The 27828-nt window shown below is 44.2% G+C and overlaps 1 protein-coding gene across 2 annotated transcripts in view; it reads right to left on the reverse strand.

Annotated features, from left to right (window-relative positions):
- The window catches only part of VEGFC (vascular endothelial growth factor C), a 128968-nt gene extending 101665 nt beyond the window's left edge, over positions 1-27303 (reverse strand). The window contains exon 1 of one of the 2 annotated variants that reach the window (XM_050945373.1): positions 26589-27303. In XM_050945373.1, coding sequence (XP_050801330.1) covers positions 26589-26732 — 144 coding nt within the window. In that variant the 5' untranslated portion in view covers positions 26733-27303. The remainder of the gene's footprint in view (positions 1-26588) is intronic. The other variant, XM_050945374.1, reaches the window with a different exon arrangement.
- Between the last annotated feature and the right edge of the window lie 525 nt (positions 27304-27828).

Here is a 27828-nt window from a genome sequence, read left to right on the forward strand (position 1 = left end):
GGACTAAGCAAGATTTTCTCTGCAATTGCACCTCTGGGATGCTGCAGGCTGTATCAGGTCTGGGCATCTAACTGGAGGCCAGAGTGGAGATAGACAAATAAGATGAAGAGCTGGAAGAGGAGGAAACTGGTACTGGGAATCCACTGTGGTGGAAATAGGACTGGCTGGGCAAGGAGAATGGGACTGGGCTGAAAAGCCACAGAAGCGGAGACTGGGTCTGGCTAAATGAGGAGAATGGGACTGGAATTTTAAAAAGTGTGGAGAAGAGACAGGACTGGGACAGGTTGTAGTGGACAAGGCAGAAGAGGTTACACTTAGAGGGAATGTGTACAACTGTCTGGGCCCACTAGAGTCTGGAATTGAACCCAAGATCCCAGAGTCTCACCATTCTTCTGCTGTCAGCAAATATCTGTGAAACTCACTGGCAAAGTGTGTATCTCATCCCCCGCTGGTCCACACAGAGGATGACAACCTACTATTGTTATCGGTTACTTTGTCAGCTCAAGTGGCAGATATCAGTGTGGTGGATCTAAATGTTCCAACCCTGCTACTGACGCATGTGGGTGTCAATATGCCACCACATGATAGAAACACTGTTTCAGTTTGCTTTTATAAAAATTCTGAAAATTACACACAAAAAGCCCTATGTTAAAAGATGGATAGGAACAAAGCAATGTACACAGATGGTCACTCAACAGCAGCAACAGACAACAATAGTGGAGGATGAGGCTAATGCTATTCCATATGATCATATATATATATATATATATATGTATACTAGATCGGCATTACCGATATTAGAATTTTTGCTTGAATTTGAGAGAAATCCTCAATTCAGACTTATGGCAAGAGAGGACAAAATAAAACATAAATCCAAGTGAGAGTCATCAGACAAACTAAAAAACAAGTAAAAATAAACAACCTCTCACAAACGTCCAAAACAGAACAAGCAGAATACAGAGAAATGCCTTAGACCATCACAACAGCAACTATTTTGAATTTTAATTTACCTGAAAGAATTGCTCCACAGAAGAATGACCCCACAGCATGAAAATTTACACAATCACTTTTTGTTGCTGGACAAAAAATCTGGCGTTATAGCCAGTGCTTTGGAGTGGAGCCCAGAGCTGGAGGACGGAGCAGCTCCGGAGCAGTGGAGCTGCAGGTTTTTGCCTGAAGCTGGAGCAGAGCCGGAGCACAGCTCCAATGCCCTGGTTATAACTACACATAGACAATATCCCCCACCTCCACCTGACATTCTAGGCCTGGCAGGACAGGCCTAATCCACAGCATGCTTTCACTCTGCCCCCCAGTCCTTCATAAGGTCCTCTTGGGAAGTACTCTATCAGACTCTGTAAAGATTACAGGATGGGTGTAGTCAATGAGTTGCCTTTCCTGTGGGCTGCTCCGTTCCAGACACTACAGATACTGATCAAGTTCTGGTCTGTACTAAAAGTTAGGCTGAGCCAGTGTAGGCAGCGTTAGGTCAATGGACAAATTTTTCTGTCAATCTAGCTACCACCTCTTGGGGAGGTGGATTACCTATCCTGACCCCTCCTCTCAGTATCAGTAGTGTCTATACTGAAGCGCTACAGTGCTGAGCTGCAGTGCTGCAGCTGTGAGCATTTCAAGTGAAGATAAACCCCAAGCATTAATGTTGCTCCAAGAAAATTAGCTCACTGCAGCGGCTATTGTGGCAGGACAGAGAGTTACAGGCATCTGATGCACTGCACTGCCAGGGAGGAAGAGAAGGTAGATGTACATGGTGGAGGTATTCTCAGAACCAGAAACTGGTTTAATATATACCAGCACTAGCAATTAGTTTAATATGGAAAAATCTGCCCTATTCATCCTGATGGTGGAATGTTGAGGAAAAAACCTCAACCTCTGCGTGTTGAAACTTATGGACCTTCTTCATTCTCACGCAAGGTATTTTTGTGCAAGGGAGAACTTAGCCCTTGGGACCACATCATCCATGTAAAATGAGGACACAACACAGTTCATAGATCGGAACAGTGTTGAGGGGATTCTCAGCTACTGAATTCACTTAATTGAGAACATGCTTAATTCAAATAGCATGAACAGAGATGAAAATAAAAAGTAACCAATAATTATTATTTTAATAATTTAATGTAGATCACATCCATTTTAGAATTCTTTTCATGCACCAATACTCTTACATAAAACAAACACTTTTTGGCCAATTACCTCCCATCCCATATGTTAAAATAATTAGCAATAATTGCTCAAAGGAAGTGCGTAGTAATTGTCAGCTTATTTTTAGATGTTTACAAACTATGCATGGATTTTGTTACAGTAATTATCCTTGTTTATTAAAAGTATGTCATTAATCAAATCACACACACATACAGTAATACTCACTACAAGGAAGCCAACATGAAGCTTAATAAATTATCATGAATCACTCCTGGAAGCAGGATACCTGATAAGCTAAACCAGAGGTTCCCAAACTTTAACCACCTGTGAACCCCTTTCACTAAAATGTCAAGTCTCGCGAACCCCCTTCTGAAAATGAATATTTCCAGGGATTTTCTCCTTTACCCTAGTATAAATTATAAAAGCAGTGATCTTGGAAATTTGTTTTTATGACTTTTTTTTACACCACTATTTATTATTAATTATTATTTATCATTACAATAATTTTATTACAATATGAAAATGGCAACACTCTTCCAAGTTCTCACTTTCGTAGCTTGTGTCACTTTGAATAAGCCTGTTATAAGACAAGGCTCCTATGTTTCATCAAGGAGTATCAGATGTGAAACAGCATGAAGGTATTAAAGAAGCCAACTCGAAGAGTTCCTCCTACAGAAGCATTCAGGTCTTGAGTAGTCCAGACAAACAACGCACAACGTTACAACAAAGCTTAAACTTGTTCTTCATAATAATTTTAAAAATAATACTAGCTGCTTATTTAATTTTAAACACAGTAAAAAATATCCACCTCCCTTTCCATTTCTTATAAGGAGTCTTAAAGTTTAAATCTCCTCAGTGTGATAGATATGCTTGATTTGACCTGCTTAGCTCTTGGAAGTCCAGGGGCTTCAGCCTGCTGGCCCCGTGCTGCCCAGGGTCCCCAGGGACAGTTCTGTCTGCCATTAAGAATTTCCCCCCCCCCCCAAGATCTCCCTGTAACATTTTGCGAATCCCAGTTTGGGAACCACTGAGGTAAACCAATGGTATGATCTAGTATGGCAGTTACTAGGATCCTGTGATTTATTAACACCAAATTGTATCGGTATATAAGAAGACAAAGGGTAAAGTATAAAGGGAATGCCTCATTACACTGAAATAGGAAGTAAGTGTATATTTGTATGTAAGCCATCTCTCTCTTCCCCTGTCTCTACTTTTATCCATTGTGGCACCTTGCAGAGACCATAAACAATGATAATTCCCAAGGCATATTTGATTTCATATCTTTGGAGGCTACAAAGACTTTTTTATTCAACAAGCAACCCCTATTTTCTCAATAAATCCTATGTGTACATATTAAATAGAAGTGAGAGAATAGAGAAAATTCTATTGGAGAGAATGCTAAAGCACCCAAAGATTCCCAAACATAACATAATTTAGTAAGGGCTTGTCTGCACAAGGAAATTTACTGGCATACTTATTTCACTATAGTTATAACTAGTGTAGACCATCCATTATACTAGAAAAAAATCCACACATCTGAGCAGTGTAATTAAGTCAACCTAAGTCCCTGTGTAGATAGCACTAGGCCATCAGAAGAATTCTTCCATCAACCTAGCTACCGTTATTCAAGGAGGTGGATTACCTACACTGATAGGAGAATCCCTCTTATTGGCGTAGGCAGCGTCTATGCTGTAGTGTTTTAAGAGTATACAAGCCCAAAGTCCCCAGTCTTATTCAAGAATTAGTGCCTTTTTCCAGTTTAGTTTATACCACTTTCAAAGTGACACAAGTTAAACTAAACAAAGCCACACTTATGCTGGAATAAGGATGTCCACATGGGGAGTTACGCCACTATAATATGTATAATTATGTTGGTAAATTTCCATATGCAGACAGCCCCTAAGTAAAACTGGCTGAAACTCAACCAGAGAAAATGTTGCATTTGTTCTTTGCAGACACAGTTATGCGACCACAAGGACCAACAATCTGGTCTTAAGCAGAGTAACCTTATCCAAAATGTAGACTAAATTTCTCACACTGTAAAACATTCAACTCTGTCACTTAATGGAGACAACCAGGATGCTTATCCCCAGAGGTCTGTGCAGCCACTGTGGTGGTTCTGCTCATAGGAATGCTTTTCGATTTCAGAATGGTCATCACAAAATGTGGATTTTTAAAAGGATTTGGCATATTACTAGCTCTGGCTAGTAAGGGGTTTAAAATCTGCTTTGGCAAGTTAATGATTATAAAAATGTTAGTTTGTTATTTTTCTCTCCTTCAAAATTCCTGCACAGCACACAGCCATTGGCTTTAGAATTTCTGCCATAAGATCAGCCATCAAATCAACACGGTAATAAGATTTCATTTTCACATATTAAATCCCTCAACACTGTAAATTTATAAATTGAGAAAGGGAAATCCCCAACCAAATTATACCAGACAGTTAATGAACACACCTTACTAGGCATCACCATTAAAGTCTTTTTTATAGCTCTCTTGTGAGGCAGTTAAGTTAAAACACGTGAACAGATTGTCTAAAAGCATGATAAACCTTTGCATGAGCAACTGCTGAATGAATAGCATGAGAATTTATCAGGAATAAAATGGCAGTTGCGGGGAATTAATTGGAGACATGATGTTCACAGAAAAAATGTTTGAATCCAAAATCCTTGTTCTATGTACAATTTACAAAACTCTAGTACAGAACATTCTAAATAGTGGCACAAATTAATACATTGCCACAAAGACTGAGTTAAAACAAAACCAATTTTTTTTGTCGATCTTAAGAAAATATGGGATACTTTAACTCGTGAGACTAAGATTACCCCCACCGTATCATGTTCATGTTATTACACACAGAGTATAGACCTTTTCAGTGTAAAAGGAACGTGACTAGTTCAAAACCAGCGAAGTCAAGCTGAAGCACCATTTGTTTCAGTATCTACTATACAGTAGTAGCTGTGCTGGATAAAAGCAAAAGCAAAAATCAAAATGTTCAGAATTTGAACGTTTTTTTAACCTGGCAATTGTTTTCTGGTACAGTAACTCCTCGCTTAACATTGTAGTTATGTTCCTGAAAAATGCTACTTTAAGCAAAATGATGTTAAGCAAATCCAATTTCCCCATAAGAATTAATGTAAATAGCGGGGGTTAGGTTCCAGGGAAATTTTTTTTAAACAATTTAATACTGTACACAGCAATGATGATTGTGTAGGTTGGTTGAGGTGGTGGAGTCAGAGGGTAGAATATTTCCCAGGGAATGCCTTACTGCTAAATAATGAACTAGCACTTGGCTGAGTCCTCAAGGGTTAACACGTTGTTAATGGAGCATGGTAAGAAGCACAGGCTCCTGGGCCTGAGCGTCGGGGCGAGGGGGAGACTGCCACCCGTGATGGGGTGACAGGGGGGACGCAGGCCCACCCACGCAGGCGGCCTGCTGCTGTGTCAGTGGGGATCCTGGCCGCAACACACTGACATTGGCTCTGGTTGTGATGCAGCCAGACTAGGGTCAGCTGTCCCCGGGCTACTTCCAGACTCCCCCTCGGGGCTTACCTGGATCCTGGGGTCGTCCTCTGCAGGGTCCAGGTGAATGGGGTCATCCCGGCCAGGGCTGGGTAGCAGGTCCAGCAACTCCTCTGGAAAGTCAGCCCAGGGTAGCTCCAGCGGCTCCTCCAGGTAGCAGGCACTGGGGAGCTCTGGCGGCTCTTCTGGGTAGCAGGCGCAGGGGAGCTCCAGTAGCTCCTCTAGGTAGCGGGCACAGGGGAGCTCGGGCCACTCTGGGTGGCTACCCTGGGTCACAGGGGTCTCCCAGTCCCGAGCTCCCTGGGAGACATCTGCTCACTCCGGCTGCTGGGGCTTGACTGAGCTCTGAGGGCTCACCTTTATAGTTCTGAGTCGGCGCCTGACCCTTTGCGGGGCGGGCTCAGAGCTCTTTAGCTCCTCCCAGTCCGGCCTCCGGCTGGGCTCTTCGTCATCTGGAGCAGCTGGGAGCCAGGCCGCCTCACTACACACCCAAATAAAGTATTGCAGGGCTTGAAACAAATACCAGACACCAACTAGTGAAGGTACTAAACCAATTCTCTAAAGGCTTATATGAAAAACGTGTATCTTCTCTCTTTCTGCCATTAGAGTTTAGGATATAAGCAGTGACCTGATGAGAAATACACTCATTGTCATAACCCCATGTCCTCTGGTATTTCTAATAGGTTGCTTTCCTTCATACCTGCTCAAGGACACCACCTTCTGTGCTATTACTAATACTGTCCAATTAATGTGGGACTCTCCATGCCTTACCTCCTGGCTGCTGTAAGAGATAGCTTCTCTCTTTCTTCCCTTTCTAGGAATGGTCCTGCCTCTACAATCCCTTTCTGATGTGAGCGAGGGGACTCCTCTCTCCCTCCTCCAACCCTGTTCCTCAGGGCTGGCATTACCATGAGGCGAACTGAGACGGCCACCTCAGGTGCCAGACTGGGGGCGGGGGCACCACTAGGACCCAGAGTGTAGAAAATTGTGTCTGCTGCTGGTGCATATGTACTCTCTCTGCTCTAGATGCACAGAGATGGTGGAGTGCTATGCTGGAGGAAGGAGGGCCCAAGAGACATAACAGGCAGGCAGGAGAAAAGGTGAGAGGGAATAACAGAAAGCAACAGGAGCTGCAGGAAGAGAGAGGAGGAGGAGCTTCTTATGTACCTCTCTAGCACCCCCATGAGCCTGGACAGATTAACATCAGCTTCTCAGGGAGCTTCCTGTTTCCTGCTGCTTCTCCGAACCCACTTGAGGAGAAGAGGCAGTCAACTGAAGCAGTAGGAGCCAGTTAGGCTCTTAAGATGCTGATATCTTCCCTCTCTCAGGACCTGCTACCAGCCTGCTTATTTGTCCCCTTCAACTGAGTGTTGAGAGCCACTATAGCTGGCACAGAACAGCAGTCATGAGTGAAAGAAGAAAACGCCCCTCTGGGACAGCATTCAGAAAAAGAAAGCAAGCAAACGAAGCTTTTCTATCTAAGAAGGAAGGAGCTCTCCTGAGATACATAGACATAAATGTTCACAGTGAGCCTTCCAGCCCCAGTGAGGAACTGAGTGGTGAGGAGATGCCAGATCTTCCAGTTAGTCAGAGTGCAGGTGACCTAGCAGCTATTGCAGCATTCATATCTCCATCACAAATGGATGTAACCATGCACATTCCTGAAGAAAAGTGTAGATCAGAGAAGAGTGTGGTGGAAGCGCAAGAATCAGCTGCTGCTGAGATAGTTCCTTAAGTCTAGATGATCCAGGACTGTGGACCCACATGAGCAGTAGCCTGAGGGACTTCCTTGTACTGCATGGGCCACAGCAAGTGAAAAACGTCATGTTCCCCAAAGACAATGAAAATAGAAGTTTCCATCCAACACATTGCTGGCATGAAATCCTCAATGGTGACAGAGTGGAGAGGCCATGGCTTATGTACTCAAAAACCCAGAATGCTGCATACTGTTTTTGTTGCAAACTCTTCCAGTCTAATGTTCCAGCCACATTGGGTTCTACAGGAACAAAGGACTGGAAAAATCTGGCTAGAAATCTGGCATGCCACGAGAAGGCAGCAAATCACCAGAAAGCATTCCATAGGTGAAAAGAGCTTGAGATGAGACTAAGGTTAAAGGCCACCATAGATGATCAGCATCAAGAGAAGATTGCATCAGAGTCTCTTTACTGGCAAAATGTTCTGAAAAGGCTCATTGCCATTGTGAGAATGTTTGCTACTTATAACCTAGCACTGCATGGCACTTCAGATCAGCTGTATGTGCCAAACAATGGAAATTGCCTTAAAATTGTGGAGCTGATGGCTGAACTTGATGCTGTACTCCAGGATGAGTCACTAACCAAGAAATGTACACAAACCACTACCTTGGAAAAACAATTCAAAATGGAGATTATACAGTTACTGGCAACAGAAGTCAAACAGAAGATTGTGGCAGATTTAGAGTCAGCAAGATATTACTTTGTTATTCTGGACTGCACAGTTGACATCAGCCATAGGGATCAAATGACTTTAATGGTGCGTTCTGTAACAACAGAACCTAGTGGAAATGTCCCTGCAATGGTGACTGTCAGAGAGCATTTTCTAGAATTTATTGACATTGATGATACTACAGGAGCTAGTATGACAAATGTGCTTTTTAAAAAGCTGGAAGATACAGGAATTGCGATAGCCAACATGAGAGGTCAGGGCTATAATAATGGTGCCAACATGAGAGGAAAGAACAGAGGAGTGCAGACATGGATCCGAGAGTTAAACCCTTGAGCTTTTTTTGTCCCATGGAGTTCTCATTCATTGAACTTGGTGGTCAGTGATGCAGCATCAGCTTCTAGTGAGGCTGCTGAATTTTTTAATGTAATTCAAAGCATCTATATATTTTTCTCTGTATCAACTTATCAATGGCAAATTTTGAAGCAACATCTGTGAACATCCTCTCCGACACTGAAACCAGTGAGTGCCACACAATGGGAAAGTTGAGTGGATAGGCGATAAAGCCTATCAAACATCAAATTGGGAAGATAGATGATGCCATAGTTGCCATTATGGAGGATAATACTATGACAGGAACTGTTCGTGGGAGAACAGTGGCAGAGGGAAATGGAGTCACCAGAAAAATACATAACTTCCAATTTCTGTGTGGCTTAGTGTTATGGCATGACATACTGTTTGAAATAAATGTTGTAAGCAAGAGACTCCAAGGTGTTGACCTTGATATATCTGGAGCAATGGAACAATTGAACAAAGCAAAGTCACACCTACAGTCTTACCAGTCAGATGAGGGATTTCAAAATGTTTTGAAGAGTGTACAGAAGTTGGCAGAGAAACTTCACACTGAAGCTATTTTCTCACCCATTCAAGAGAGTCACCGAAGAAGATGACATTTTGATTATAAGGCACGGGATAATCCCATAAGAGACCCCAAACAACAATTCAAAGTTGAATTCTTTAACCAGGTGCTAGATTGTGCAATACAGTCAGCTGAAGAAAGTTTCATGCAACTCAAGGAACACAGCAATATATTTGGGATGTTGTATGATATTCCAAAACTCCTCACTATACCTGAAGAAGACCTATACCAGCAATGCAGGGCACTAGAGTCAGTGTTGACACACGTGTGATATTGATGCGAGTGATTTAGGTGATGAACTTAAAGCCCTTTCAAGATACATTTCAGCAGGATCAACTTCAAAGGCTGTTCTGGAATATATGTGCACAAATAAGATGACCCTCTTTCCAAATGCTTTTGTTGCTCTGCGCATACATCTAACACTTTCTGTAACAGTTGCTAGTAGAGAACGCAACTTCTCCAAGCTGAAGTTAATAAAAACACATCTACACTTCCACAATGACACAGGAGAGGCTGGTTGGCCCTGCAACCATCTCAATAGAGCATGAGCTGGCCCAGACTGGTGGGCCTTCAGGAAGCAGTTCAAATCTTTGCAGCCAAGAAGACACGGAAAGCACCACTTTGATTATTCAAACAGTTAAAAATGCCAGTGTTTACTATGCAGACAAGGAAAGTAACATTTGCAGTTCAGGCATCTGAAAGTTAAGTGTTACTTAAAATTTTTGAATAAGGCATTTTAAGTTATTAGTTCTCCTTTATTGGGGTAGGTAGCAGTATCATGAGAGGAACAGGACAGGAAGAAGGCAGAATTGAGACCTTTCAAAGTTTTGTCCCAAGCAAAAGTGTATGGGGGCATCATTTGAGCTCCTCGCCTCAGGCGCCAAAATGTTGTGGGCCGGCCCTAATGTTCCTGTTGCTAAGAGGTTGTTGTGAGCGTCAAGGGAATACTCTCTTACTATCCTACTACTCTGTTCCTGGATGCTTGGGAAAAGAAGGTATTTGCTATTTCACTCTAACCCTTTCCCCCCTTTCACCATTTTTTTTAGGTCCTCCTCTCTTCTGGATCATAAGTGCCTTTATTGCTGGTCAAATCAGCAGCAGAGTGAAACTGACAAGATTCTTATTAGTTGTAATAAAGACCCAGATCATTTCCACAGCTCCTGATCAGAATGATACAGGCTCCTGTCACTAGGTGGTGCATAGAGAAAGCAAAGCCATGATCCCATCTCTCAAGCCACCTCTTCCCATCCCCTTTTTGTCAGCTAGCATCCAAAAAAAGTCCTAGGAAGGAGCAAGACCTACATCCCTCGGCCACTGCTGAGTGGCCGGGGGTGGGTGGGTAGGTTTAGAAACTACTTATCCTTCCCACTCCCGTGCCCATTCAGGGGCAGCTACAACCTGGCTCTTCACATAACTTTAAAATAAACGAAGATTTGGCTGCACAGTAACCAGATATAGACTGAGCTATTCCAGCACACACACAACCTTCTCATGGATAAATTAAGAAATTACCCTTCTTTCAGGAGAAACAATTCTCTTCAGATAGCTTTTACAAAAACTCTGCTTCCATAAACTTATTTCTTCTTTAAAACGACTCTTGTCAAAAGGATTTTCTTTTTAGGCTTGAGATTTTGTTTCTGCATTTTTTCCAAATGATGAACATTAAAATATTAAAAGGATACATTTAATATAAAAGTAATAGGATAATACTGCAAATAAAGTACTATAGAAATAATACTGCAAATGAACATCTAAACCAGGGGTCGGCAACCTCCGGCACGTGGCTCACCAGGGTAAGCACCCTGGCGGGCTGGGCCCATTTGTTTACCTGCCGCATCGGCAGGTTTGGCTGACCATGGCTCCCACTGGCCGTGGTTCGCCATCCCAGGCCAATGGGGACTGCGGGAAGCTTCATTCTGCCCTCAGAAGTACAGGTGTTCATCGTTGATTCTCCTGTGAAATAAGCTACTCAATATGCATTGCAATTATGTTTCAGAAGACATACGGGAACATACAGTCTCATACCAAGACTTGGACAGAGCCATGAACTGCAATCTTTACTCAAACAAAATGTTGGACTAAGTTTTGCTTGAATAAGGGCATTGAATTGGGCCTTCAAAATGTACCTTATACAATACATCCCTAATGCTGATCAGGTCATGCTGACACAAAGCACAAGTTAAGATAAATTTTAAAAATAGCATAAACAAAGACAAGATACAGCTGACAAAAATAAAATCAAATCACAGTCACGAGGAAAATAAAGTTACCTCTATGTGCCTGAAGAAGCACTGGTTTGAATCTGATGACTACAGTCTGGACCAAGAAACCTGGCTAGATCTTTTGAAGTGTAAAGATAAACAATAAAGCAGTTTACAAAAAGAAGTAGCATAGCATATATTGCCACCAAATCTATATTTTTTCCCATAGATTAAAAACCCAGAGAAAGCTGGAGTAGGGCGAGCAGTTGAAATCCACATTGTCCACACTATTTTTAATCCTGACCATGCACTAGAAGTAGTTAAAGCTACTTTGCGTTATATGTAAATTGGCAGCTCTTTAGGATAAGTTGTTATTAGGAAAGATTTGTCTCAACTGGGATTAAAACTAGGACAAGAGAAAGGGAACTCAAGTTTTCCATGGCAAAAAGAGACTTGGGGGGGGGGGGAGAGAGAGAGAGAGAGAGAATGTCCTGTACTTTATCAATCTAATCCTGTCTGAGTAAAGAGATCGTATTGCTACCTTTGAGTATGAACTTTAGAATTGGCAACAAGTGACAAACTTGAATGTATTTATTCCACTCTAAGGATGAAGCTAAGAATTGTTGCGTAACTGTTGTGAAACTTTTTTAAACATTTAAAGGGCAAAATTCATCTCAGAGCTGAGGGACTTGTATCGGTAGATGAACAAATACTGCCCTCGTTACACGCAGGAGTAAGGTATGTACAGGCCCTTAGTGCCATACAGATAACCCTTCTTCCCAACCTGACCAATTCAGTAGTAAGGCCGATTAGGCCAGAGTGGAAGGAGTGCAAAATAGTATGCGGTACCTCCATGGTTACATCCTGTGGATCTGAGGATGGCAGTGGGAAGCTCATGTGTCATAGGAGTGAGAAGGGGGAGAGGCAGGTGAGGGAGAGGACAGTTCAGGCTTCCACATATCCTTTTCTAGATTCTTCCCTGTGAAAGCTCCACAGAGAACTATAGCAATGATGGGGTTACATCACGTGGAGCTACCACACTAGAAAGAGGTTTAATAAGAGATAGGACAAGAGAACATTTCCCTGTGACTGGATGTGAGGGACTTGGGAATAGTAAGAGAGAATGTACCATCATACCTCCCGAGTCAGACTTCTTCGAAGAAAGGGGAACGGTCATATCACTCTTTTGGAACTGTCAACCAACATGGTGGTGGTTGTGGCTGCAGAGCCTTTTGTAAGAACTTTCATTCATGCATAAGGGGATATGCGTAAACAGAAGAAGACATGACTTAAGAGTTTCTAGGAGTGGTTACAATGAAAGGGAGCTAAATATTCACAGGTAAAAGCTAGGACTTAGTTACACGCTTCAAAAGTATGGATGGTTAAGGTGTGTATGATACATATTAGGGTTGTCAAGTGATTAAAAACATTAATCGTGATTAAAAATATTAATCGGGATTATCACACTGTTAAACAATAACAGAATACCATTTATATAAACATTTTGGATGTTTTCCACATTTTCAAATATATTGACTTCAATTACAACACAGAATACAACGTGTACAGTGCTCACATTTATATAAAAATAAAACAATATTTGCACTGAAAAAAATAGTATTTTTCAGTTCACAATGCAAGTACTGTAGTGCAGTCTCTTTATCATTAAAGCTCAACTTACAAATGTAGTGTTATGTACAAAAAATAATTACATTCAAAAATAAAATAAAGTAAAACTTTAGAGCCTACAAATCCACTTCATCCTACTTCTTGTTAGCCAATCTCTCAGACAAACAAGTTTGTTTACATTTGCAGGAGATAATGCTGCCTGCTTCTTGTCTACAATGTCACCTGAAAGTGAGAACAAGTGTTCACATAGCACTGTTGTAGCCGGCATTGCAAGATATTTACATGCCAGATGCGCTAAAGATTAATATATCCATTCATGCTTCAAACCACCATTCCAGAGGACGTGTCCATGCTGATGATGGGTTCTCTGCTCGATAACCATCCAAGCAGGAAACTACAGAACCCAAACCACCAAAAAATAAAATCAACCTTCTGCTTGTGACATCTGACTTAGATGATGAAAATGAACATATGTTGGTCTGCACTGAACACTTTGTATTCTGTGTTGTAATTAAAATCAATACATTTGAAAATGTAGAAAAACATCCACAATATTTACTAAATTTCATATGGTATTCTGTTTAACATTGTGATTAAAACTGTAATTAATCACGATTAATTTTTTTCAATTGCGATTTTTTTTTAGTTAATTGTGTGGGTTAACTGTGATTAATCGACAGCCATAGTACACATTCATTTTAACTTGCTACCAGCTAAATTCAAATTATGTCAACCTACATCATATTTGCAGAAAGTATCCCAAGACCAGCATTAGTAGATTTGGAGTGTTCTCATCACTGGCTGATTCCCAGAAACATACTGTATTATGACACTGCAAGAATGGACAGAGTTTAAAAAGCCTTTTTAAACCTTTTCTTACACAAAGAAAACACCCACATACTGATTTCACCACCTTCGCAGAATCTAATGTTACCAAATATCATAGTGTAGTTTTATGTATTTATGCTCATAGAACACAGTCATAGAGTTCTTGCTTTGAAACTGTAGTATTTCCTGTTTATTTTGCAGATAGAAATGGATTTGAATAGGTATAATTTTAAAGAAGAATTTGGTTCTCTATCCTTCTTCTTGTGTGTATAGTATAGATTCACTGTACATTATGGATTCTTTTGCTATGTACTGAACAGGAGTAATTCCGTAATAAAATTAAAATCACACAAGATCTTCCTGACAGGTGCTATTGTATTCCTTCCTGTAGGAAGCCAAAGTTTCAAGACATTTGATGCTAGTCAACTGTTTCCCCCTCTGCTAAGAAGAGGTCAATTGCTAAAGCTCACATTTGTTTACTTCACTCCTATGGGAAATGGAATGCTTACAGTTTTTTGAAAAAGAAAATCTCTAGTAATATCTGCTGGATTCCATGAGTGCATGGTTGATGGAGAACAAGTCTGTATGTATCAATAGGTTTTGTTTCAGTGAATAGAGTTTACTGTAGGTTTCAGAGAACATATGGGAATAATTTTGTCAGATAAACCTAGAAGCCATAAAATAACGAAAACAGGTGTAACATACAGAGAAGTCGGAAAACACTACAAAAACCGTTCTAGTAAAATCAAGTGCAAATTTTCAAAATTTGCTTTAATGAAAGTAACATTAATATACATGGGTCAAATTTTCCTCTCAGTTACACCACTGCAACTCCAGTGGCTTCAATGGGGTTGCTCTAACGTAAAGAGAATCTGGTCTCATGGGATTTGCAATAAACTAAGTATTATTTTCTTAGGCCTTGTCTACACTGGCAAGTTTCTGTGCAGTAAAGCAGCTTTCTGCAGTGTAACTCCCAAGGTGTACACACTGCCAAGCCACTTAGTGCACAGAAACTGTGTAGTTGCAGCACAGTAAAAGAACCCCACCCCAACAAGAAGCATACAGCTTTCTGTGCTGAGGCTACAACGCTGTGGTGTCAGTGTAGACACTCTAGTCAATTACAGAGCTGCAATTGGCCTCTGGGAGGTGTCCCGTTCTTGCCTCTCTGGTCATCGGTTTGAACTCTACTGCCCTGCCCTCAGGTGATCAACCGTGAGCCCCACCCCTTAAATTCCTTGGGAATTTTGAAAGTCCCCTTCCTGTTTGCTCGGTGATGTGCGCGGTAGTCTCAGTGCATCTTTCCAGGTGACCATGCCTGCTCCATGGACCTGGCAATCCTCTGCTTGGAGCAATGCCAAGCTGCTGGACCTCATCAGCATTTAGTGAGAGGAGGCTGTCCAGTCCCAGCTGTGCTCCAGCTATAGGAAATATGATACCTACAGATAGATTTCACGATACATGACAGAAAGGGGCCATGATTGGGACACACTGCAGTACAGGGTTAAAGTGAAGGAGCTGCAGAATGCCTGTCACAAGGCATGCTGCTCTGGTGCTGTGCCCACGAGCTGGCGGTTCTACAAAGAGCTGGACGTGATACTCAATGGTGACTCCACCTCCACTGAGAATAGTCCACTGTGGATATTTTGGTGGCTCGCATGCCAGTCGAGAGTGGACCGAGCCAGGAGGAGGAAATCTTGGACGAGGATCTGGAGTGGGAGGGGGACCCAGAGGCAAAGGCCAACTCAGAGGTCAGAGATGCATGCAGCCCAGAACTCTTCTCTATCCCAGAGGAGGCTAGCTAGACACAGCTGGCAAAGCTTAGCGAAGCACAAACAGGTGAGGAGGCCCCTGGTAAGTGGTTTTGATTTGGGAATCACTGAAGCAAGTTGTTGGAGGCAGGGGATTGTAGAAAGTAGGCTTGTGTCTGTGTGATGTACATACCACCACATGCCTAATCTGAGCAGTGGAACAGGGTGTTGATTGACTCCCTCACTTCACGGGAATCTACCTCAGCAATCTCCATGAAACTCTCATGGAGATACTGGGCAATCTACTGCAGCAGGTTCTTTGGCAGAGCTGCTTTGTTTCTTGCCCCATTATGGGTAACTTATGGGTCATCGGTTTGAACTCTACTGACCTGCCCTCAGGTGATCAACCTGAGGTGTTGATTGACTCCCTCACTTCACGGGAATCTACCTCAGCAATCTCCATGAAACTCTCATGGAGATACTGGGCAATCTACTGCAGCAGGTTCTTTGGCAGAGCTGCTTTGTTTCTTGCCCCATTATGGGTAACTTTCCTGCACCACTCTGTCATCACGGGGCAGGAGGGGGGAAGGGAGAGGAGAGGCGACCATTGCTGCACATAGGCAAGCCGCATAAGGGCCAAGGTGGAAGCGGCAGTCTTGTAGAAGACCCTCTCTTGATTCCCTGCTCACCCTCTTCAGTGAGATATCTTCCACAATGAACACAGCCTGGGGAAAATGTGGGGACAGTAATGATTATAAGCCCCCACCCCACACACAGTGCTGGCTCTCCCCAAGAACCACGTGCCCAGTGTACAGTATGGTCCTGGAACACTGACGTCCCCTGTCCCTGTGGTTACTCACCATTTTGGGGGTCTCATGGCTCATATGTGCTTGCTTGGGGTCAGCCAGTTAGTGACAGGTATGTGAATAGTGGCTGTGTTTTAAATCACTGAATCAGTGGTCTCTGTGTTGCAAACAATACTGCTTCTGTAAAAAGTTGCATTTTGGCTTTACAGATATGACCTTAGGAGCCCAGCCTCCCTTTTTGTTATTGCCGGCTGAACAGCTGCACAGAATTAGAAAGCGGCCACAAAAAACTAAAGAGGACTTTCTGCATGATGTCATGATGCACTCTGTGGCCGAAAAACAAGAATTGAAGGAGTGACAGAACAGTGAGAAGGACCAAAAGGAGAATGTGGCACGCCAGAACAAAGCCACGGAGAGGCTCTTAAAGTTTCCCATGTGCCATCCAGACATCATCAACAGACTCTTATCAACCTCCCGGCTCCAGTCTGTACCCGCTGCATTCCACTCCTGCCACATCACAATCCAGCCCTGCGGACTCCCAGTACCCACTGCCCTCAACATCCGTCCCTCTACAGTTTAGCCCTGCTGAAGTAAAGTACCCGCTGCACTGTACTCCAAAGGACAAGGTTGCATGAGATACCCGCATATACACAAATCTTTAACCATCCTGGGACCCCACCTCCTCCTGGGATGCTCCCTTCCCCCATGGTGCAGATGTGTTTTTTTGTTTCTCTCTTCCCTCTGGTTGTTGTTTTTAAATAAAAGAATTGTTTTTGTTTGAAAGCAATCTTTATTCCATTAATTGAAAGCAAACAAACAGAGCCCTGCAAAGCAACAGGCAATTTTCTTAAACCTTCACAGCACACCGTTTGCACCAATCACAATCACCGCCTGGCATTATAAGCACTGCACTCCCAAGCATAGCAACAAATATTAGTGGCTTTCAACTTCAAATTGCTGTCTCAAGGCACCCCTGATCCTTATGGCCCCACGCTGCACTCCTCTAATAGTCCTGGTCTCTGGCTGTTCAAATTCAGCCTCTAGGCACTGAGCCTCAGCGGTCCAGCCCTGAGTGAAGATTTCACCCTTCCCTTCACAAATATTATGGAGCGTACAGCACACGACGATAAGCATGGGAATATGGTCATCGATCAGGTCCAGCCTCCCATATAGGCAGTGCCAGCAAGCCTTTAAATGGCCAAAAGTACACTCAGTCATTTTGCACTTGCTCATCCTGTTGTTGAACCGCTCCCTGCTGCTGTCAAGGTTCCCCATGTATGGCTTCATAAGCCATGGCATTAAGGAGTAAGCAGGGTCTCCCAGGATCAGAATGGGCATTTCGACTTCCCCTATAGTGATCTTCTGATCCAGGAAGAAAGTCTCTGTTTACAATTTCCTGAACAGGCTAGCGTTCCAAAAGATATGTGCGTCATGCACCTTTCCAGACCAGCCTGTGGTAATGCCCATGAAACACCCACAGTGATCCATAAGCTTCTGGAAAATCATAGAGAAATACCTCCTTCTGATTAATGTACTTGGTGGCTAAGTGGTCTGGTGCCAGAATTGGAATATGCGTGCCATCTATCACCCCTCCGCAGTTAGGAAAGCCCATTTGTGCAAAGCCAACCACAATGTCATGCACATTGCTCAGAGTCATGGTCTTTCAGAGCAGGATGCAATTAATGGCCCTGCAGACTTCTGTCAACAGGAGTCCAACAGTCGACTTTCCCACTCCAAACTGGTTAGCAACTGATCAGTAGCAGTCTGGGGTAGCCAGCTTCCACAGTGCAATTGCCACGTGCTTCTCCAATGACAGGGGAGCTCTCATTCTTGTGTCCTTGTGCCACAGGGCTGGGGCAAGCTCATCACACAGTCCCATGAATATTGCTTTCCACATCCAAAAGTTCTGCAACCACTGCTAGTCATCCCAGATGTGCATAACGATGTGATCCCACCACACAGTGCTTGTTTCCAGAGCCCAAAAGCGGCGTTCCACTATGGTCAGCCTCTCCATGAATGCCACAATCTCATGTCATAACTACTACGCGTGGCAAGATCAATGCTGAACTCCTCTTGCCTTTGCAGTTTAAGGAATAACTCCACTGCCACTCATGATGTGTTAGTGAGAGCGAGCAGCATATTGGTCAACAGTGCTGGATCCATTCCTGCAGAACGAAGACGCAGAGAGTGCAGTACACAAACCGTTGAAAGGTGGCGCCAAATGTGGACGGAAGCAAAGGGATTGCTGGGATGCGAAGCAATATATCACAGGGCATTGGGACTAGACCCAGGAAGCCCCACAACCCCCTCCGCCTTTCCACAACTCTTAGCGGCAGAAGAGGAAGAGATGCTCTGTGGGATAGCTGCCCAGAGTGCACCGCTCTGAATACCAACGCAAGTACCAGAAGTGCGAATATGCTATTGCAAAGGCAGCTGACAGTGTGAACACAACAGTGGTTTCCCTTCAGTGCTCTCTGAGCAGTGATGTAATTGCCGGCGATGTAACTCTGCCAGTGTAGACATACTTTGAGTCCTGGTCTACACTACAAGTTTAGGTCGAATTTAGCAGCATTAGATCAATTTAACACTGCACCCATCCACATGATGAAGCCATTTTTATTGACATAAAAGGCTCTTAAAATCGAATTCTGTACTCTTCCCTGACGACAGGATTAGCACTGAAATCGACCCTGCTGGGTCAAATTTGGGATAGTGTGGACACAATTTGACAGTATTGGCTTCCGGGAGCTATCCCAGAGTGCTCCATTATGACCGCTCTGGACAGCACTCTCAATTCAGATGCACTGGCCAGGTAAACTGGAAAAGCCCCGCAAACTTTTGAATTTCATTTCCTGTTTGGCTAGCATAGCGAGCTGATCAGCACAGGTGACCATGCAGAGCTCATCAGCTCAGATAACCATGGAGTCCCAGAACTGCAGAAGAGCTCCAGCATGGACCAAATGGGAGGTACTGCATCTCATCGCTGTATGGGGAGATGAATCTGTGCTATCCGAACTCCGTTCCAAAAGACGAATGCCAGAATATTTGACAAAAAATCTCCAAGGGCATGAAGGACAGAGGTTATAATAGGGACCCACAGCAGTGCTGCGTGAAACTTAAGGAGCTCAGGCAAGCCTACCAAAGAACCAGAGAGACCTAAGACCGCTCCGAGTCAGAGCCCCAGACATTCCGCTTCTATGATGAGCTGCATGTCATTCTAGAGGGTGCCCCTACATCTACCCCACTCCTGTGCTTCCCTCCTCCCTCACCCCTCCAGGCTACCTTGGCAGTTATCCCCTCATTTGTGTGATGAATTAAGAATGCATGAATTTGAAACAACAATGACTTTATTGCCTCTGCAAGTGGAGATCAAAGCAGGGAGGTCTCAGTTGCCTTACAGGGAAGTAGAGTGAACCAAGAGAGCGGGTTTTTATCAAGGAGAAACAAACAGAAGTGTCACACCATAGCCTGGCCAGTGATGAAACTGGTTTTCAAAGCTTCTCTGATGCACAGTGCGCCCTGTTGTGCTCTTCTAACCGTCCTGGTGTTGGGCTGCGCGTAATCAGCGGCCAGGCGATTTGTCTCAACCTCCCACCCTGCCATAAACCTCTCCCCCTTACTCTCACAGATATTGTGGAGCACACAGCAAGCAGTAATAACGATGGGAATATTGGTTTTGCTGAGCTCTAACCAAGTCAGTAAACTGCACCAGTGAGCTTTTAAATGTCCAAAGGCACATTCTACCACCATTCTGCACTTGCTCAGCCCATAGTTGAACTGCTCCTTACTACTGTCCAGGCTTCATGAGCCATGGCAGCAAGGCTGGGGTAGGTGCAACCGCACAGTGCTGCCAACTGGGAGAGCAGCCTGAGGCAGAAGCCTCCAGCTGTCATAATATTCCAGGCAGGACTAATCTCCATCAGATGAAATTTAAAGAAGAGAATGACCTGGAGTCATTCCTGTTTTTGTCCAGCTGCCCCCGACCAACCTAACTGAGGTCAGCCAGGAGCACCCATGGGATAACGATGACAGTTAGCAGTCGTATTGCACCGTCTGCCGTCCACAAGGCAAGGCAAGGGGATGCTGCTGTGTAGCACTGCAGTACCGTGTCTGACAGCAGCACCCAGGAGACATACGGTTACAGTGAGCTGAGTGGGCTCCATGCTTGCCGAGGTATGTCGTCTGCATGAGTAACCCAGGAAAAAAGGTGAGAAGCAATTTTTTGCCGTTGCTTTCGGGGGGGGGGGGGTGATGACATGTACCCAGAACTACCCACGACAATGTTTTCTCCCCATCAGCATTGGGAGCTCAACCCAGAATTCCAGTGGGTGGCGGAGACTGCGGGAACTGTAGGATAGCTACTCAGTGCAATGCTCCGAAAGTCAACGCTAGCCTTGATACTCTGGACGTACACTGCCAACTTAACGCGCTTAATGGGGACACAATCGACTATATCAAATCGACATATTATATCAAAACTGACATATTAAATCAACCTAATTTTGTAGTGTAGACACACCCCTAGAGTTCAGTTCTATCAATACCTCTTTCTCTACAGTTTTAGATCATATTTTTCACCAAGAGACTTTTCTTTTTCTTTTTTTAAACTCTCTTTTGCTCCACGGTGTGACACCTGTAGGCCAGGGCCACTTTTGAATATCAAGACTCTAAATTCTGGTCCCTGTGTTAGAAAGAAAATTATTTGATTATGAATTGAAAATATGTTTCCTGAGCCAGAGCCTGTGATTTTCATCGGAAGTACTTGAATCAGCTTGGAAAGTAGTAAGGGGTTCTGACTTCCCAGCAGCCTCCCACCACTTTTTTTGATGTTTCAGGATCAATTCTAACGTAATCTGAAAGGGCTCTGAGCAATAGCTGCCCCTTTCTTGCTACTACTGCTCAGCAGCTCCCCTGTAGACAGCCTGCTGGATCACAGGGGAGTGAGGAGTGGTGCACAGGCTGCTCCACTGTCTGCTTCTCTAAAGGACTGTGGGAGCCCCAGGAGAAGTAGGATAGGAGCAAAACTTGTTTTGTCTTAACCTAGGGCAGCACTTAGCAAAGAATGGTGTGCCTTCCCCACACAGCCCCACAGAAGAGGGAAAGTGGAGAAACTAAGAACCAACCACCAGTTACAGTTCCCTGATTTTCTGCCATTAGAGCAGTCTAGTGGCTGTTCTAGCTTATCCCAGCTGGCAGTGGTTCCCAAGGGACCATGAGTCAGCTGTGGTTTACTTGAAGCATAACATGCCTCAGGCCTGGTCTACAGTATGCGTTTAAACCGAATTTAGCAGCGTTAAACCGATTTAACCCTGCAACCGTCCACACAACAAAGCCCTTTATATCGATATAAAGGGCACTTTAAATCGATTTCCTCCCCGACAAGGGGAGTAGCGCTGAAATTGGTATTGCCATGTCGGATTAGGGTTAGTGTGGCCGCAAATCGACGGTATTGGCCTCCGGGTGGTATCCCACAGTGCACCATTGTGACAGCTCTGGAAAGCAATCTGAACTTGGATGCACTGGCCAGGTAGACAGGAAAAGCCACACGAACTTTTGAATTTCATTTCCTGTTTGCCCAGAGTGGAGCTCTGATCAGGATGGGTGGCGATGCAGTCCCAAATCCAAAAAGAGCTCCAGCATGGACCGTACGGGAGATACTGAATCTGATCACTGTGTGGGGAGACAAATCTGTTCTATCAGAGCTCCGTTACAGAAGACGAAATGCCAAAACATTTGAAAAAATTTCCAGGCTATGATACAGAGTCCACAGCACAGTGCTGTGTGACAAGCATAACGGAAAGTCAAAGAATCAAATGGACGCTCATGGAGGGAGGGAGGGGGTACTGAGGACTCCAGCTATCCCAGTCCCCACAGTCTCCGAAAAGCATTTGCATTCTTGGCTAAGCTCCCAATGCCTGAAGGGTCAAAAACTTTTTCCCAGGTGTTTCAGGGTATATGTCATCAATTTACACCCTCCCCTCCCCGAAAGAAAAGGGAAAAAAAAACGTTTCTCATCTTTTTTCAATGTCACCCTATGTCTACTGCATGCTGCTGGTAGACGCGGTGCTGCAGCGCTGAACACCAGCATCCCCTTCCCGGTGGCAGACGGTACAATATGACTGCTATCCATCATCATCATCATCCCGTGAGTGCTCCTGGCTGGCCTCGGTGAGGTCGGCCGGGGGCGCCTGGGTAAAAATGGGAATGACTCCCGGTCATTCCCAGCAGATGGTATAGAATGGTTGGTAACCATACTCATCATAGCAACTGGAGGCTGAGCTCTATCAGCCCTCTCCTTTCATGTCTAAAGAAAAGATTCTGTACTGCCTGGATTATCATACAGCAGGAGGCTGTGCTCCTCTTCCCCCCTCACCCTTTAATGTCCTGCCTGGACTATCATAGCAGCTGGAGGCTTCCTCCCCCTCATTTTATCTCACTAACAAGTCAGTGTTTCTTATTCCTGCATTCTTTATTACTTCATCATACAAATGGAGGGACACTGCCACGGTAGCCCAGGAGGATTGGGGGAGGAGGAAAGCAATGGGTGGGGTTGTTGCAGGAGCACCCCCTAGAATGGCATGCAGATCATCATTTCTGCGGGATCTCTGGGGCTCTGACTCGGAGCGGCTGTGCTCTCTGTTCTCTAGTACACTTGCCCCATATTCTAGGCAAGACTGACTCCATTTTTAGACAAAACATAAAGAAGGGAATGACCGGTGGAGTTATTCCCATTTTTGTCCATGCGCCCCCAGCCGACCTCAGCGAGGCCAGCCAGGAGCACCCATGACGCCAGCAGATGGTTCAGAACGACTGATAACCGTCATCTCATCGCCAATTTACAATGGCAGATGGTGCAATAGGAATGGTAACCATCTCTGCTACCTTGCAAAGGCAAATGGATGCTGCTATGTAGCACTGCAGTACTGCATCTGTCAGCAGCATCCAGTACACATACAGTGACAATGACAAGGCAAAATGGGCTCCATAGTTGCCATGCTATGGCGTCTGCCAGGGCAATCCAGGGAAAAAGGGTGCGAAATGCTTGTCTGCTATTGCTTTCACGGAGGAAGGATTGAGTGACGGCATTTACCCAGAATCACCCGCCACACTGTTTTTGCATTGGGATCTCAACCCAGAATTCCAATGGACGGGGGGAGAATGCGGGAACTATGGGATAGCTACCCACAGTGCAACACTCCGGAAATCGAAGCTAGCCTCAGTACATGGATGCACACCGCCAAATTAATGTGCTTAGTGTGGCCGCGTGCACACTCAACTTTATACAATCTGTTTTGCAAAACCGATTTATGTAAAATCGGCATAATCCCATAGTGTAGACATACCCTCAGTCGCTCCCCCTGTGCCAGGGATGTGGAGAGGGAAGCACAGAGGCTAGTTACACTAGCTCTACACCTTCGGGGGGAGGGGCGAGGGGAATCCGTAGCAGGGGACTTGCAGGTTGATTCTGTTTTTGTGATGCTAAGAGAATCTGTCTCAAAAGTACAGTCCCCTCAGGCTGAAAAGGTTGGACACTATTGCTCTAGTTTATCAGTGTCTACTTGCTGCACCACATGTGCTTGAGGCAGCAATATATGAAAAATAACTTATTTATCTATAACTGACATTCAGTTAACTGCAAATGTCTAGGACAAGTTCCAACTTTCATTGTCATCTACATAGAAAACAGTATAGACCTCTGTATAGTTTTATATCAATGAGAACAAAACTATCATAGTAAAAGTTTTTGAAAAAGACAGTGTAGTTTATGTGCTCATCTCAACTTCCTATGTAATAGTAAAGGATATGTAATGTAAAATTAAAATGATTTCAGTTAACCCACACAAATCATAGAATCATAGGACTGGAAAGGATCTCGAGAGGTCATCTAGTCCAGTCCCCTGCACTCATGGCAGGACTAAGTATTACCTATGAAGACAAGAGGCAGTCATTTTCCATGAGTTGAGAAAGTTAAAGTAAATAACGCATATGATGACAACATAATCATATTTTCCTTGAAATAATTATGTACAGTTTATTTATCTAATCTTTTTAAATTCCTTCAGATTCACTGAAACCTTCTCTCATCTCACAGGGAGAAACAGTTAATGGGGACCCAATCCTGCAGACTTTCCTCACCAGAGTAGTCCAACTGAAATGAACATGATTACTCATGAGTAAGAACATCTAAGGTGCCTAAAACTTGCCAGATTAAACTCTAAAGATCGAGGCACAAACACAGCATCTATTCCTATACCCCTCACCTCTAGTCAGATACAAAAATCTTTGCTGTTAATATGATCAACCTGACACCTGCTTTCCTACCCGCTTCCCATTTCTGACTCTTTCTTCCTTCAGTTTCCTCATTGCTCCAAGTTTTCCACTAAGCCCTGGTACTTTTGCAAACTGCAGCACAATGGTGACTATTTAAGATTCTGAAATCACTTTAAAACTTGTAAGAAATAGAATGGATAACCTATAAAATGGGCATGTATACATACAGCAATATTCAACTTTCAGGAGTATTTCTTCACTCTTCTACCAGATGTATGTTGCTCCAGCACTTTTAGAAACCAACATGCTTATTTCAGCATTTTCAATGTAACTATGATAAAGTTCTTTCATGGGTTTATCACGGGGTCATCAATTCAACTCTGAGCTAATAACTGGTTTATACTGTTTAACTAGGAAGGACTGCGTTTCCCCAGTATCAAAAAGTTTTAGAAATAGTGTTAGTGATAAAACCAGTTGATTGAATTTGTGTTCATATTACTTGGATTTAAAAATATTTAACAAGCATTTAGCTCATAATAGAGTTTGACTAATTTTTAGGATTTAAAATTAAAAGAATATAAATTTCTAAATTCCAAGGGGTTATAAAAACATCCAGACTTCGTTAAAGTGGTACAGCATGCACAGTAACTTCTTTCATACAGAATTTAGGATATATATTTAGAAATGCAAAACAAAGAATGCATGCAATACATGGAGTCTACAGCTTGAACATAATATTAGTAAGTAACTAATATGCATTATAAACCAAATATACATAACCAAGTTTTTTCTGTGTCAACACTGTAACATGTTTTATAAGCCTGATATGACCTTATTAAACCTGTATAAACAGTATTAGAGTATATGTTCAATAAAGCTAATTGTGTCAAACAGATCAAAAACAACAACAAACTTCAAAGTGAAGATATATATTCTGTATGTTAACTAATATATTTTGGTCTAGTTTTCCACACTGGAATGAATTAAAAATATAGTGTCATTATTGCTATTGATACGTGTGTCACAACTTGAACACTGCACTACTTAAAGGTAATCTAGTAAAAAGTTTAGAAACTGAAGCCTTCATAGCAATGTCACATGCTTACACAATCATATACTGTATGTCCTTTTTCTGCATTGACAGAATGCTGGGAGCTAGCTGCACAAGACATAGAAGACATAATGCTAGTTCCAAGGTACTTACATTCTAAATTAAAGGATCTGAAGATACTAATACAAATGAATACAAATGTAAGATCTTCTGCAGGGGAAACCAAGAATTTCTCTGAAATTTTAACTGTATGTCTGGGCAGACCTTTCATATTCAAGGGTCAAGTTACACCCTCGCAAACCATGTTGTCCTTCAGTAAATCATTACAGATTTCAGAAACTACAAAAAACAGACCTCCAGAAGATAGAAACAATATGAGGTCTTGTTGTTATTCCTAGGTATTTGCCTCCCATCATATGATTCCCAAACACACCAGCTTCTCGAAATGCACCCAAAAAACTTTACTCAGATCCAAATCAGAAAGTTTCAAGAATCCACATGCATCCACTCCAAGGACACAAATCCACATGGCACCCTGCAGCTTTGCCCTTGACGAAGAAACCTCAAATATATCAGCGATCCACCTCACTACCAACACCAAGCCAACTGCATAACAGAAGATTTTGGTTTGCTAGTGACTAAACTAGATTGTCAATTCCTTGGGGGCAAGAAGTGGGGATACTTCTCCGCTGTACAGGACTGAGGACACTGTACAACCCATATACCAAAGCAACAATAAAAAGTGTGATTGCTACATTCACTTATTAAGTGAGCTGAGCCTCTGGGTTTAATTCTTAATATCAGGTGTCGCCATTTATTTTAAAGAGATCTGTTATCACCTGCAACAATCCACCAATTTGTAAATTTCAAACCCTCCCCCGCCCCAAAAAGCCTAGTGAAGAACCACAACATTAGAAGATTTCCCTAAAATATTTTCCCCTCCCGTAAAAGAACTTGCAAACAAAGTGATCCAGGAGTCACATGCCTCAGAAAGGGGTGTCCCATCTGCGGCAAGGGCACAGAAGTTGCACCTACCTTTGCTTCCCCCAAATCGAGCTTCTCCTCGTAGTAGCCCTGCCCGGATTCATAGGCAGCGGCGGTGGCTGGCTCCCTGGGTCCCAGCAGCAGAGCAGCAGCAGCCAGATAGAAAATCAGAGAGAATAATCCCAGCAAGTGCATTGTGCAAGGATGGCAGGGTGGGTGCGTGGCGGGGCGGGGGGAGCTTGAGGAGTGTACGGGGAATCGTGAGGCTCCTTGGCTTTGTTGGTTGCCTCCCCCCAATATCCAAGGCGGCAGAATCCCTGGGATGGAGAAGATGCAGCAGCACCAGCTGCCTGCAAGGGAGCTCGCAACGTGCCCGGACGCTTTGCAATTGCTCACCGAAGTTAGCTGGAGTTTGCCAGGTGAAAAGCCACCAGGAAACCGGACATCCGAGCCGGGCTCGCTCTGGAGCAGGGAGGTGAGGCAGGGCAGAGCGGCGAGGGAGAGCACAGCTGCTCACACCAGCCCCCTGCCTGCACACACGCAGCGCAGCCCCATGGACTAGGCGAAGCCGGGGCGGGGGGAGAGAGCCGCTCTACTCAGTCTCCTGCCTTGGCTCGCAGGACGCCTGTCAGCGGCTGCGGGGTCCGGGGTGCAGGAGCCTCCCCAACGCGTGGAGCTGAGCGGCAGCAGCGGCCGCAGGGGGCGGACATGGCTCAGGCGCCCTCTGCCTGCGCTTCTGAGGCTGAGCGACTGGCTGGCGGCGGGAGGGCGGGGAGGAAAGGGTGTGAGCCCCCCCCGCTTCCCACAAGCAGCCACTCGCCGTGCAACGCCTGTTCCCGAGGCTGAGGAAATGTGAGACGGGAGACGCGCGCCTGCTCCGGGCAAGCCGGCGAGATGGGGCCACACGCTGCGCCGGTCTCTGCCTGGAGCCGGGACCTGCCTCACGCGGCTGGCAGTGTCGCACCTTTCTGATCCGCCTCCGATTTGCAGCCCCGAAAGTTGAAGGAGGCTGCAGACCAAGCCAACTGCATGGGTACAACTGGTGCTAAGTCTCAAACTGATGCCAGCTGCTAAGCCCCGTGCCGGGATCTCAAAGCGCTTTGCAAACACCTATTAAACAGCCCGCACTACTGTAGCCTCAACCCTGCGCTCCCTTTCTTCATAGGCCAAAGTACCACTGGCTGCAGGACCAAACTGTTAGGAAGTTTATGTATTGTATTTTATTCAGCCTTCAGCAGCAGTCATGTCAGTGCATAGAGTTGTTTACATCACAAATTGACAAATCCCGAAG

Source organism: Gopherus flavomarginatus, chromosome 3 (genome assembly GCF_025201925.1).
Source record: "Gopherus flavomarginatus isolate rGopFla2 chromosome 3, rGopFla2.mat.asm, whole genome shotgun sequence".
In the NCBI taxonomy this organism is placed as follows: domain Eukaryota; kingdom Metazoa; phylum Chordata; order Testudines; family Testudinidae; genus Gopherus; species Gopherus flavomarginatus.